At 35.1% G+C, this 15,003-nt stretch overlaps 1 protein-coding gene across 1 annotated transcript in view; it reads right to left on the bottom strand.

Annotated features, from left to right (window-relative positions):
• CEP126 (centrosomal protein 126) overlaps nucleotides 1-15,003 on the bottom strand; it is a gene marked incomplete at both ends in the record, with an annotated part of 42,378 nt that overhangs the window by 2,388 nt on the left and 24,987 nt on the right. Inside the window, 7 exons of the mRNA XM_082751597.1 lie at nucleotides 4,721-4,785; nucleotides 7,476-7,685; nucleotides 8,204-8,291; nucleotides 8,594-8,715; nucleotides 9,364-9,525; nucleotides 11,824-12,000; nucleotides 12,032-13,901. Of these exons, the coding sequence (XP_082607723.1) occupies nucleotides 4,721-4,785; nucleotides 7,476-7,685; nucleotides 8,204-8,291; nucleotides 8,594-8,715; nucleotides 9,364-9,525; nucleotides 11,824-12,000; nucleotides 12,032-13,901 (2,694 nt within the window). The remainder of the gene's footprint in view (nucleotides 1-4,720; nucleotides 4,786-7,475; nucleotides 7,686-8,203; nucleotides 8,292-8,593; nucleotides 8,716-9,363; nucleotides 9,526-11,823; nucleotides 12,001-12,031; nucleotides 13,902-15,003) is intronic.

The following is a 15,003-nucleotide window of genomic DNA, read 5'->3' as shown; positions in this document are numbered from 1 at the left end:
CAGGCACCTGGCTTTGAAAAATCTCACTGTGTAATTACGAAAGGAAGCTGACTCTCTGGCTTTGCTTTTGCCACCTAAACCAATTAATGGAAGAAGAAACCTGGTTAAGCTGACATTCTGGCTTGCTGACTAGCAAGGGTTGTTTTTGATCCATGGCCTCTGGTATTTGGATTATTTGCTTTCCGTCTCTTAATCTCTGTGGGGAAACTTCCCCTCACTATTTAAATATTAAATCCTCACCGTACTGGAATGTTGCAGCATACTGCATACAAACAGAGATGTGAGGGCTGAGTTTTTTCAGTGCAAACCAATTCTGAAGTCAAACTCAGAAGGCCTTTGTTCATTTGCTCTGAAGATACATGAATGTCTTCTGCTGGGTATTTAACATGTATTTGAGCACCAAAGACCCTATAAGGGCTGACACACATTGCAATCCTTTAGGCTTGTGGGCTGCAGCTACAGCTTCCCCCTACTGGCAGCGGGGACAGGGCAGATGGCAACAGAAATCAGAAGGGGACTCCGAGTTTCTGCAGTTTTGGTGTTTAAGTACAATTTATCTTAACAGGCTCCAGACTGACGTCAGCCCTTTCAAGTCTATCAGATATTTTCCCCCAAAGATGTTGCAGTGCCTAGCTAGAGGAGAAAGCTAGCACCCTTCCATTCTTCAAAACATTGTTTTGAGAAAAACAATCTTTCCCTAAACTTCCTTTGTAAAATTTCTGCTGCTATTTGCTACAAACTGGTCTTAATTGTGGCTGATATCACCCCCCAGCAGGTAGCCCTAATTTCCTGATAAACTTTCCATTTCTGTGTTGGGCACTTGTTTTCCTTTTGTCTCCGTTTGACAGGTTGCAATGGCAGCACTAATTAAAGGTACTGGTGTGATGGTCTTGGTAGGATTGGGAATAACAGTTTTAAAAATACTTTTGCCAAATATCTTTTGATTGCTTCTTCTGGGAAGATGTGTTCTATCCAGAGAAGTGCTTATGTCCTTCTGAGTGTGTGTTTCTGTGGTTGCACTGGTAGAGCACTCGGCCCACTCCTGAAATACAACTCTTCTAAGCTCCCACTCTAACAAAGGCTGGCAATAACACTGTGTAGCATTTAGGCAGCACTAATGGAAATACGAGTGCTTATGTCCCAAAGCCAACCCCACAATTTTTACTGTGTAGATAATAAAAGGAAAATCAGATATGTAATAGGGAATTATACATTCAGAGATTTAGTGAATTGCTTTTATTGTTTCTTGAAGATGGTTACCAGCTTAGATTTGTTGACCGGTTCTGTGCATTGTGTATGGCTTCTACAGCTTTTTGCAATATTTATCTACTTTGCACTGAAACAGCAGAGGAAGAGAAAATGAGAGGAGGTTAAAAAGTTACTACTCCTTAAAAATTATCAACTGTCACAGATTTAGGTGTCATGCTAGTTAACTAACAAAAGGCCTTTGCTCTAGAACTGGTGTAACAACGCAGACAGGTTTATCACCAAAACAAATCTGTTGACATGTTAATAGTCATACAACAGGTGAACTTAAAATTGAAGGACCAATGTATAAACTGTCAGTCCAAGACTGTCAAAACCAAATTGCCCTCCAAAATAACCACTTACAATGACAACTGCAAGTGCACCAAGCTCTGCAGAAAGACATTTAGTCATGTTCTTGGAATATATATACGCTTATGCAGAATATGTTATTATTTGGCTCCATCTGTGTATCTTAAAGACAGGAATGGAGTCCTCCTCTCCAGGCCTGTTGTCCCCACTTTGATTGCTTGTAACTGTCCTTACGTGGCGATTGTGTAATGTGGATTACCAAAGTAAAGCTCATGAGAAAAAACAAAAACCACATTTTGCTGTTGAGCTAGCTGAGTGCTTATGGTGTTGTGTTTCTAGAATAATTATTTTAGCCCAAAACTGCCATTGACGTATAAAGGTTTCCCCATTGTGCTTCAGTGAAAGTGCATCTACATACCCTTTGTTGTATTTGTCCTTCCCCAGGAATTTTTCTTTCTAATTTCCTGCCAGTTTCAGCCTGGGTTCCTTCACATGAGGAACTGAGGAAGAACTGCTTTTTAAGTGCAAATGTTGAAAAACGTTGAGGAAAGCTGGAGAACTGGAACCTCCAACAAATTCAGGAAGAAGCAGTAGAAGTATGAAGGAGAAGCAGAAGAAGTATGATGCTGGGAGCAGTCAGTTTCAGCACCATCAGATGTAACTACTGAATAAGGTAGTAATTACTGCAGACAGTCTGCAATAATTTACAATACAGCCATTGATAATAAAGAAAAAAGATGAAACTCCGTGCATTATTTACTGATAATCAAATCACTTTTACAATGCATTATTTACAAATGTAATAGAATCTATTAGCAAATCATAAAAAACACAGAAATGGTTTACACATAATCTAAGTAGTGAATTTTTTTTTCCTTCACTTTAATTACAGGTACAGGAAATTTACACTACCAATATAAATGCTAAAAATGTGAGGTATTTTCATTGCTTTAATATACAGTGTTTTACAATAAAGTGCATAATAAAATAGACTTAATTATCCTAAAAATGCTTAACAGCCAATTGACATTCATTACTCGAGTTACTGCTTTCATCTTTATTTTATGGCTAATTTTATAGTGTCAAATAATACACACATAAAAAGTACATAATGCTGCAATATACTGGAGCAGCTTTTTAAGGAGAATATCAGTATTTCCTGTGCAATTGCAACTGATTGCTAGCTGATGCATTCTGGTACTGCTGGGTGGTTACTGTAGTATTCACCAAAGGGGAGGATATACATTGCTGAATACTCTATAATAAAATGGAGAATAATGAGATGTATATGTGCAAAACCAGAAATGCAATTATGTGTAACATTTAAGAACCATCATTTGATGATATTGATGTGACCTCTTTTCCGTTATATATGAACAACTGTGCAACTTCATCTGGATTTAGAGGTTGGTATTACAGGGCACGATGTCATTCATATGAATTACTGAGTGAATACACATGCTTTATTTGGATGCTCTGAAATTAGAAGAGCTGAAGCAGGTGGCCCTCCCTGTGAAGTAAAAATTAAGACTTTTCATCTCATCCCATAGCATAAGAATTTAACCTCAGTTTTCTGCTCTTTTTCTGCAGCTGGGAACTTGCACAACAGTTGTTCACTCATCATTGAGAAAAATTCCAAGCCAGTGCCTGAGATCTGGATCTGTATCTACATGTACACACTCCTGTTTAAATGATCAAGTATATAACCATATGGAAAAAAAGCTCTTAAATGCCCATTAGTGAACTTACAGAGACTAGTGTTTTTATTTTATTCATGCAATAAAAATGCTGTAGATGAAGGATTAGTGGAAGAAATGTTTGTTCATTCATGATCAGCTGACCAAAAGGACTGACTACTGGATGACAGAAACTTGCATTGGTGGGGACAGCAGCTATTTTTTTTCTTTTTAAAGTAGAATGAGCTATGAAGAAATCCCCAGAGAAACCCACAGGTTCAAAAATGCTATAGTAAAAGACAGTTAGATGCAATAAAGGTAATTTTATTGCTATACTAATTGCTGAAAAATAGCATTTTTAATGTTGTTGTCCATTAGGAATTAAATTCTTAAGATAGGAGGCAGAGGAAACAACACTGAGGTTCTAGGCCACACATACTGAGGCCCACATGAACAGAGATAACATTGTGCTTTACACAATTCCACTTAAAATCTAGGCAACCACGTTGAATTTAGGGGCCTCAAAAATGTTCTGTTTTTTTTTTTTTTCCTTCTAGTTTCAAACTCAGTAAGTGGCAAAAGACTTCTGAGTAAAAAGTATTTTCTATAACATTTTTGTTAGAGAGCTTATAAACTCTAGAGTATATCCAGTCAAGTATGAAGTATGTGAAGGTAAGTACAAGTACAAAAAGTATATGAAGTATATAGTCATCTGGCTGTATTTTTTTCCTAAGTTAATAAACATTAATATACACTAGCTTCAAAATATACAATATACTTTTCCTAACAAATATACATTAAAGGAGGAGATTGATATTACAGAAACATAAATACTAACTTCTGAATTACAAACTGATAATGTAAATTGTAAAATGTAAATGTAAATTTTGCACATTGTGCACTTATTTACCTATTCAGTTCTTTATATGGCAGGTGTCATGATTATTTTGTTTCAAACTGACAAGATCTAGAATACATAAACCAAAACATAAACACTTCCTGAAGAAAGGTAATATCTATCACTTACATCTGCAGGTCCAAGTAAGAATTCATTGTATTACCAATTATTTTATGCACTACCACACATCATTCTCCTTCTCCTCTCAAAATTATTATGAAATACAAATTAATTATGAGTTATATATAGTTCAAATGGATCCTGCTACATTATTATTCCTGAGAAGTTCTTGAAACTTCTTGGACTTTTCAAGCGTCTTCAGATTTCAAAAGGGAAACTGAAGCCAGAGGATAGGGTAGTCGGGTATAAACTCTCACAGCCCGATTACAGTAATGCAAAGTTCATTAATGTATTACTTTTTACATAAATAGAAAGCTGAAAGTCTGGCAAGTCAGTTAAACAGATTGAGGTAAATATTTTCAATTATATTTTTGCTATAAAATAAGCCACTTTGTAGGAACGTAGGTCAATTTGTAGGAAATAAAATTGAATAGCAATAAAGCTGAACTTATTTAAGTTATATACTTACTAAAGGAGTGATTATCTGTAAGACACCTGAGGCAGATGGGTTTCTGGTAATGGCTTCTTGAACATCTAAAAACAGAATCAAAGTATATGACAAATGTTATTTAATCCAAATACTAGGATAGAAATATGATTCACAATCAAATATTCAGCACAAAACTTTGTGAAGAGTGTGGAAATGTAGCTTAATAGAACTGTTCTTTTTTCCTTTACTGATATCTGTTGAAGTATATGACACATCTGTATTTTAAAAAAATTCAGCTAGGTATCTGGAAAAAAAAATCTACTGTGTCTATAAAGAAATCTAAATCTTTAGAAAAGTGTGTCAGGTGGTCAAAGCTGGCAACAAAACTTACCGACAGATTGGTTAGTGACTATCTGTTATTCATTAAACAAACAAACAAACAACAACAACAACAACAAACACACCCAAACCTACAGAGTTTCAGGCACTTAACTTGGTAATGTGTGAAAACAAAGCTGAAAAAGGTGAATAAAGATATTTCAAAATGCCATGTACTTATATGTCATCTAAGTACTTTACTTATAACACTTTACTTACTAACTTAGAGGTACATACTTCCATGTACTTACATGTCATATGTCTACCTGTAAAATTTCACAACTTCCTATGACCAATTTCCAAAATATTTAAGCAAGCTAAATTTAGAATACATACATATATGTATTATTTTAATTTGCACAGTCACTTCATTTGTAATCCATTGACTTCTATACTTTAATATTCCTTATGTTCTTTTCTTAGTTTCCTCAGTGTTCTTTTTCACACTTGGCAAACTTCAGCTTTATTGCTTTTAATTTCTTTGATGAATTTTTTTTTTTTTTTTAATTTCTCTGTTATTCATACAGTAATTTCTTTTGTATTTTCTTGCATTTCTCTTCCCTAATGTATACTTTATTAACCTGAGCACATCATACCAAAACTCCTCTCCTTCTTTACTTCCATTTGCCTTGAAGCAAGAGGAATGAGGTACAGTGTCAGGAAATTTTGAATCACAGCTAGATGGGAGCAAGAATTTTAAGCTATAGTTACAGAAAGTTTCTAAGAGGTTGCAAAGTTCTTTTATCCTGCTGTTGCAATTTACAGGAAACTGAAACTTTTTCCCTCAAAGTCAAGCAGTCCATCATTTGATGTGGAAACATATGGATAGTGTGTTGGAGTTTAATGCCATAAAATACGTCCTGGTCTGGTATGATTCCAGGCAACAAGAACTATCGGGGTAAACTTTGGTAAACTGACCATGAAGTAATGGAGTCCACTAGGAAAGGAAGTAGAACAGTAAAATAAAATCAATGGACTTCAAGAAAACAGACTCTTGTAAACTTGAATAATTGGCAAGTAAAATTTCAAATGAAACAAATCCAAGCAGAAAGGAAAAAACAGCAGAGTTAGAAGTTCCATAAAAAGCAAAAATGACAAGCAGAAGTTATTCCAATATGTGGAAAACCATGAACAGACCACATGGACCAAGTCACAAGGTCCCCCATTGATTTCCAATACTGTATCATGGTATCATAGAATATCCCAAGCTGTAAGGGACATAAGGTCAAAAGGATCATCAAATCCAACTCGTGGCTCCACAGGAGACTACCTAAAAATTAAACCATATGTCTGAGAATGTTATCTTGGAAAGGATGAAACACACAAAATGCAGAAACTGTAAAACTACTGAGAATTTTTATTAAAGACCTGCATGATTATAGAATCATAGAATAATTTTGGTTGGAAAAGACCCTTAAGATTATCCATTCCAACCATCAGCCTAACTCTTCCAATTTCATCACTAAACCATGTCCCTAAGCACCACACCCACGTCTCTTAAACAGCTCCAGGCATGGCAATTCCGTCACATAGGTCAAAGCAAATACTAACCAGAAGATACAATAGCAAGAGACTAAAAAGTAAATTAATTCTACGTGTGTTAGTTCTAATAGGATGACCAATGAAAGTGTTTAACCACTGGAGAGAAAAAATAGCAAGAACAAGTAGAGACTTTTTCTCAACATTCTTCAACAAAATGTCGATTGTGATCAAATAGCTCATATAAGAAACACTGGCATAAAGGTGGTATACAAAAAGAACAGGTTGTAGAATGCTCAGGTAAGTCTGACATTTTAAGAGTATTTGTGCAAGTGATATTCACACAAACATTCAGATTTGGCTGCAGCAATCTCAGAATTGCATTTGTGATCCTTAAGAATTCATGGAAAAGAGGAACATTCCAAAAGACTAGAATAAAGAAAATGAAAACCTTTTCATTATAAAGGGTTAGATATGTGAAAATATAAAGTATATAATAAAGAGTAATTCTTGACAAAATATAATTGAAAAAAAAACAGGATGGATAAGCATCAGAAGAGATTCCTAAGTGAGGCTTGTACTTGTTTAAAGAACAGTTTTAAGAAACACCTATTACAAACAACAGCTACTGTTGTTTCTGTTTACTGTTTCTGAAGGGCTGAACTAGTTTCTGAAGGTGTCCTCCAATCATATTTTGATTTTTTTTTTTGACAAAGGAAAAGTCACCATTATTTTAAATTAGTTCTGTTGACTATAAGAAGGTTTAGTGATTTTGATCTACTGTTTGCTACAGTTAGTAAAGAATAATAACAAGAAAATAAGAGGAAAAGAGATTTCTATCATGAGATTAATGTTTTTAATCAAACCTAATCCAAGACAACAAAACATAAAGTTACTTAATCACTTGATGTAGGATCCTATTTATTATCAAACTTACTTTGTAGCCTTTGATTGAGACGATCAAGAGACTGGAAAATCTTCTCTTCTTCTACGGAAAGTGCACTCATGCCTAGACATGGAGCCCTGTTAAGCAGAAAGGGTTGTCTCGCTGGTTGCATACCTTCCATAGCTGCCAGGATTTCATCTTCTGCAGCTGGTGTACTTGCAAGTTTTTCTGCCATAAGAAACTGAGCAGTGCTTTCTGAAACTGATGAGATTACAGGGGTAAACTCAAGCGAGAAGAGCTCATGACATTTAAATATACTGCTTGTTTTTGTGACTATGGGTCTGTGTTAAATTCACATTTAAAAGATCAAAAAGATGGCAGTCAAGAAGCATGATATGTTAGAAAATGATATAATTAAGATCACTAATATGTTTTACAATGGGGATGACTTGTTCCAGAGCAAGTTCTACTAGTCTTGCAAATATATAATAAACCAATACCTGTCCCTATCATACTGTTATGTATGATACATACAGCTAAATACAAAGAGGAACATAATTAAACTTGACTATTTGTTCTTATGCATAAAGAATAAAAGTTATAAAACCATCAATTTCATAACATATAATGTTGTATTTTACATTTCTGTGAAAAAAAATAGGTCTAGACAACAAACTAGAATCACTGAGGCTAAAAGACACAAGTGATGTTACATAGTGCCTACATTAGGTCACTACTTTATGAATAACAAAGAATTGAAGTGAGATGTGTTACTATACCTTCTTCAGACTTGTAGGTATTATTCATAGTTTGTGCTGGATCAAATGCAGATTGAATAGGACTCAGCTGGACAGCACGTAACGAATTCTATCAAAATATTTTAAAACTATTTTAAGTGTAATTTAAGGTTACTGTACTACTTCCTGAACATTTTAATTTATTATTTCATATTACTAAATGTTTCAAGTGCAAAAATGTTAGTGCATACTAATTCAGTAGATGTATTGAAGTTGATTTAATTATTTTCATTAGTAGTGACAGCAAGCTGACTTAGCACATTGATTCAAAATTGTGACAGAACATTTTTGATACACCTGAAATTATTTAAATTTTGAGGAAAAATAAGCTTTTTTTTTTTTTTTTTTTTTTTAATAGCATCAAATATTTACCTGTGTATGATGAGTCGATGTCTTTTTAGATGCCACAGTTTGGATTCTCTGTTCTGAAAAAGCTCTGTGTTTATGCTCACAGTTGTCAAAAATCTGTTTTTGTCTTGTAACAGGAACAACACCTTAAGTGAGATGCATACAAAAATAAAATAAACACATGTAAAAATATGATAAAGAAAAACTATTAATGGTGAATGAATTTCTCTGTCAAAGTTTAAATGTCTATCTTATAGATGTTTGCATCAGATCTCTCTAGATTATTTTCCTATGGTGAAGAGTAAAACAGGTGCTTCTAAGGCATATTTAGTTTAATCTTAGATAAGACTATAAAATCCAGATGTGGATTATATGCACTGTATAGTATTTTCCCTCAGATAGAGAGGCCTAACTTAGATATTGTACCTCAAATTTATCTCAGTTTTGTCTGGTGTAACAATACATTTTCATAATCAAACCATCAGGTTTCAAAATGAAAATTAAGTTCTACTTTAAAATTCCATGCATGCAATCTGAGGATGCAAATCGCTATTTTCACCTGCAAGTCAGGATCTACATATCCGAGGAGATATATTCTCATTTGTAAATACAGTTATTTGATTTCTTCTTGGGAATATAAATCACCTATTTATTTATGTAATACCATGTAAATTTAATGTACAGCTTTATAAGTAGAACTTCAGGACAAGGCCAAGGAGTCTTTTAGTGATTTTGACAGAATTTTAGTTCTTTACTTGTTATTATAGTGATATTCAACAAAGCAGAATTCTTACTGTTTGCAGAGAAAGAAAACAATTCATTCATCCTAGAAGAAGGTTTGAAAATAGTCTTCTGGCTTCTCTCACCAGCAGTAATACAGGATACAGGAGCTTTAAAAGGTTGCCATTTAGTTATATGTGAATTATTGTAATGTGACACATGATGCTGAATAGCACCTGAAAAGAAAGAGAAATGTGACTCTGTAATATTGAAATTTGGAAAGAATCAAAGAAGAAACCCTGTCTTATATTAGTAATCACATAACCTTTCTCTGAAAAATAAATTCCAAAGTTACTCTATTGATACATCAACATTTAATTGAATCAGTTTGCAAGATTAGATCTATGACTAGGAAAGACTCCTTTGGGAAATTTAATACAAAATATAACAAGCAATAGCGTGTTTAAGGGCATGAGGTACTGAGATATGTCTATTTAACTCCAAGCATGTGAATTAGTCCCGTGTTTATCACACAATCACAGAATTATTTAGGCTGGAAAAGACCTTCAAGATCATCAAGTCCAACCACTAACCTGACCTACTGAATCCCATCACTATACCGTGTCCTGTTCTGTGCCCACGAGGCACAATTTGTCTCAGGCTGAATGTTAAACACATTTTTAAAGCATTTTACTGGCTGAACACCAAAGAAGTTAAAATAATTCTACTATCCAGCAACAGAGGATAGCTTGTGTCAGCCAGACAATACACAATTTCAAGCCTGGAACCCCAGTTAGAGGACGGTCCTCGTTTACGACAATTTTGTTTCTTCAGCTTATTCTCACTTTCCGTAGCACACATTTGGCCACACAGTGCAGATCACATTTTCTCACAGACCTTACTGAGCCCTGTGATAGTGCCACAGCAGATAATTTACTCAAGAACAACACAGTACTCAGTCTCTCTATCAAGCCCTTCAAAACAAAGATCATGGTGATATATATGCGTTTGCAGGCAATAGAACAAATACTAGCCACCCATTAAGACTTATCTAGAGTATTTAAAATAAAGAAGACTTTCCAAGCACAAAATGTAGGCAGATACTGAGGGCCACCCACCCCAATTTTAAAATGAGGTTGCTCAGCTCTTCCTCTAAAAGAGCTGCAGCTCTATGACACTGGGGCCTGTTCACTGATCTGATGTGCAAATAAGGGTATCAATAGGCAAGTAGCTCTGCTGGAGGCCACTTATGGTAATGGCAGACTTCATTCATTTCCAATGTAAAATCAAATAGGCTAACTTAAATCACACATATCTTAAGCTCATCTGTTTGCCTTTGAACTGGAATGGAGAAACAGAAAAAATTTCTCATTTTGTCCACCTCCTTCAGGCCAAGAATAATCATCTAGCTCTGCTCCCATCATTAAAACTATGAATTTTGTGTAGATAAAATGAGAAACTTTTTTTTTTTTTTTTTTTTTTTTTTTTTTTTTTTTTTCAAGTTACCAGAATGTCTTATTTTGCTAGAAAATCTCTTTGAGCTGCATGGCTGATGATAGCTCAGTCAGCAGGTTGGAGCGCTGTGTGTACCTGCAGCACAGCTTGGTTTCAGGAGCTCTGCTTCCAGCTGCAGCCCTCAAGAGAAAGCAAAGCAGCATATAATATAGAAAGTACCAGCAGAAGGATGCCATCACTGCCTGAAAGTACAGCATATAGCTGGGTTGCAGAGGAGAAAAAAGCTAAATCAAAAAGTATGAAACATTTTGAAATGTAAACCCCATAGATTAAAATTTATTCTCTCCAAATTTCTTACACATCTTTTCTCTTACCTTACCAAACACCCTCTGCATTGTATTGCTCCTAAGGTTATTTTCGAATAAATTGCAAGAAATTTCTGAAAAATCCCTGAGATTTCTTAAAATTTAAAAATTTGTATCTTAAAGATCTTTACAAATCAGACATTTTGAAGAACAGCAAATTTGTCTAGTAGAAGTTTTTAATTGTTTAAATCTTTTTTGAGTATTAATTGTATTAATGAGACTAAGACAATAATTTTAGGCATTTGCAGTGTCAGCATTTTAAAAACATGGTAGATCTACATTTCTTTCACTTTCAGGTGGCAGTGACTTGGATAACAAGCTATGACTCCCAGTTACCTTGTAAAAATTGCTCATATAAACTCACTTCCTCTTATATCATTATTTAGACCACCTGTCACATCTGCTCATTAGTCAGGTATATAATCTCAGGGAAAGCACTTCCTTTTCATTTAATATTGTAGAGAGCTTATAAAAATGGGGATCCGCATTTGAGAGGCCTCTGGGCACCACTAGAATAGAAATGATAATTACAACTGCTGAAAACTTGTTAAAACCAAGTATTGTGTGAATGGATGAAAGGCTGAAGGTTTTAACTGAAAACAAATTTGTGATGTAATTTAAAAGTATGTTCTTATGAATGTCCCCCACCCCAAAAGCCCAGACATATGACTCTAAACCACCAGCAGAGTCCTTTGGAGCTAGGGCAGCATGCACTCCTTTCCATGCACATCTTGTTTTTTTCAGCTGTTGGGATATGATCAGGATGTAATCCATTTTCTGCATTAACAGATCTTCTTTCAGTGCAGGTTACTGAATGATCTTGACAAGCACTTGTCTGACCACTATTTACAGAACAAGTATTTTTTTGCCAAAGGTTCGTATCTGGACGTGCTGCAGCAAGGTGTGGCCAAGTCAGAACTACAGGTAATGTTCTCTCTGTGTGCTCTAGTTCTCCTCGTTAAAGCTTGATCTGCTAACAAAACATGCCTTTCATTGAAATAATTACCATTTGTAGTGGCAGATTGAAGACCAGAGGAAGGCCGTGGCTGAAACCCCAGGCTGACCATGGTTTTGCCACTTGTGTTTCCTGTTGTAGGTGCGGATGGTGGGTGAGGTACCAGCACCCTGCCTCGAGCTGCTGGAACTGTGTTGGCTTCAGAGGCTGACTGCGGTTGGACCAGAGTGCCTTTTCTGTTCTTCAGCATAAAACCCAGCTGGGCTCCTATAGGTCTTGGTCTTCTGGTTATTTTTGGCTTATTTTCATGTTGATTACCTTTATGAATTTTAGATTTGTTATTACATTCCGGGGGTTTGCTTTCTTCATCTTTTGATACCATCCAAGCTTTTTTAGCAAAAGAGGATCCAGTAGACATAAACGTATTGAGAGACACGCATTCTTTATTTGATGTTCCAGAATTAACATTTGGTTTTGATATATGAGAATTTTCCTGGTGATTTCTTGTGAACCTAGTGTTTGAAGGGTGAACAACCATATTTAAATTAGTCCAAGGAGCATCACTTGCATTTTGAAGACATTGCAGCTGTGCAGAAGATATTTCACTGGTATTTTTTTCATAGCGTTTTTCATTATTTTCCATTATTATCTTGTTAATCTGATCACACCATCTTATTTTCCTATTGTTTTTTTCATTTTCTGCACTTTTCTTTTTCATTTTTGCCAGTTCCAAACTGTCTCTGATAGAAGACACAGGTCGAGTTCCAAAACTGATCCCATGGTTCATAACCACAGCTTTGAAATGACTGGGTTCATATTTAGATTCCTTCTTTAAGATACTTCTGAATAGTTTTGCTCTTTTTCTGTCATAAATATTGTTTTTCAGGGTTTTGTGCTCTGCAGGGATGCCAAAACTGAATTCTGTATCAGACACCAGTGACATAGTTTCAACCACATTTGCCTTTTCTTTCTCCTTGTTATTCTGTTGCTTAATATTGCACAGAACTAAAGCATCCTGAAATAAAGATGATCCTTGGTCAAGGTCATCAACACATCTAATGCTTTCTCCTTTTGTTTCAATCACTTTTCCCAAAGTATTTTTAAAAAAATCTTTACTAATGTTTTTGTCCTTTGGCAACGTATCAGCTGTGCTGGGAACGCCAGTGGAACACCTCTGATTAGGAAATAAGATTCCAGATGTTGCAATAGGTTCACTGAAGGTTTGCACAGATTTACTTCTATTTTGTGGGGTCATTTTAAAGCTCTGTTCTTGCATCAGATCCTGAATTCTTTCTCCTGGAATAGAAGCAGGGCTGGCCCAGGCTTTGCAAGGACTGAAAGCAGGATGACCAGTGGCCAATGTGCTGGCCGTTCCAGAAGATGGATTCTTTCTTTCTTCTTTTATATTTTTCAGAAAAGTAAATGCTTTATTTACAGAGCTTTCTTGATTACCAGAAGTAAAGAACTCTACAGCATTTTCTTCAGATCTGTGAGAAACAGGTAACTCCTCTTCTAAACTATTTACGTCTTCAGCAAGAGTTAGAAAATTATGTTTAGCTAAAAGATCATGAACACGTAAGTTGTTGTGGCTGTTTTGTGAATCTAAATTTCTCTGACAATTATTTAGATGTATGTTTTTAGAAGTGTTTTCATTTGTATAAATCAAATAATTGCTCCTGGTCTGTGATTTTCCAGGATTATACTGGGCACAGTCACATTGCATAGTCAAAGGTGATTCACTTGGTGGTCTGCAAGTTCCATTTTGTTCCCCAGCCTCAAGACTGTCAAGACTTGATAAACTTCCTGAATCATCTGTTTTCTCAAATTCTTGAAAATTCTGAAATACAGACATAAAACCAGACTGTTAAATTTATCAGATTTTTTTTTCTTCACTGATACTAGTTTTTCATTTTAACACTACAGCTTAGGCTAAAATACAATTAATATTGGCCCAATGTTTTTGTGACTTGGGGTCATAGCATTATTAATGTTTTCATCAAGTCAAAATTTACCTGTGTTTAATTGCAAAAGAAAATGATCTGCTTTCGGGATCAAATTCAGAGGAAAGAACTGTGATTCTTGTACTCTAACATGAAATGGAGTTTACAAAACAAAAGAGAATCCATGAAAATGCAGATTCAATATTAATTCTTCTCCAAACTAGAATTATTCCACAACACTAGACCAAATATGTTTGTTTGTTTGTTTGTTTCATACAGAGCTCCACAAGTAAGGCGCATTTAAATGTTGTCATGGCAAATGCGACAGCTGTCATACTCACACTCCTTAACTCCCTCTTCTCATCTTTCAGAAAGTGGAAAATATCATTTGCTCGATCAGGACTTATCAAGGGTATAGGGGATTCCATGCCCTCCCCCAACCTCCTCATCATAATGCAGTGATGAATAAGAGCAACAGGCACCATCCAAATTGCCAGTGGGGTGACTTTATGTGCTACGCAGGTATTTTCTTCACTAATACTTCTCCATCTAGACACTCAGATGCCTGACATGGTTGAAAATACATATTTTATTAAGTACAAGATTTGAAAATGCACATAAATGTCAAGGAATACATGCCTATTATCTGCTTTCACATTCCAGTATTCTTCTCTCTACGTGCTATTAAATCCACTTACATATAACTGAGCTGCTAAATTTTACTCTATGCATTGGAGAAAATTGTGATGAAAAACTAAGGGGAACTGCCTTAGGCATAAAGCAATGCCATTTTTTTGGCTTTAAAAGAGAAAGGTTTCAAGTGGCAAAATCTGTTCACCTAGGTGAGTTATTATGCATCCCTCTGGAAATTAGAATAGAATTAGCATTTTGAAAACTTAATAAAGTGTGCATAAAATTAGAGAATAAGAACATATTTTTGTAGTAAAACTGTTTATTCTAACAAAAAAATACCATAATATTGCATAGTTTATAGCTGTA

Source organism: Aythya marila, assembly GCF_965140915.1.
Source record: "Aythya marila genome assembly, chromosome: 1".
NCBI lineage: Eukaryota > Metazoa > Chordata > Aves > Anseriformes > Anatidae > Aythya > Aythya marila.
This window is presented reverse-complemented; position numbering and strand designations above follow the sequence as displayed.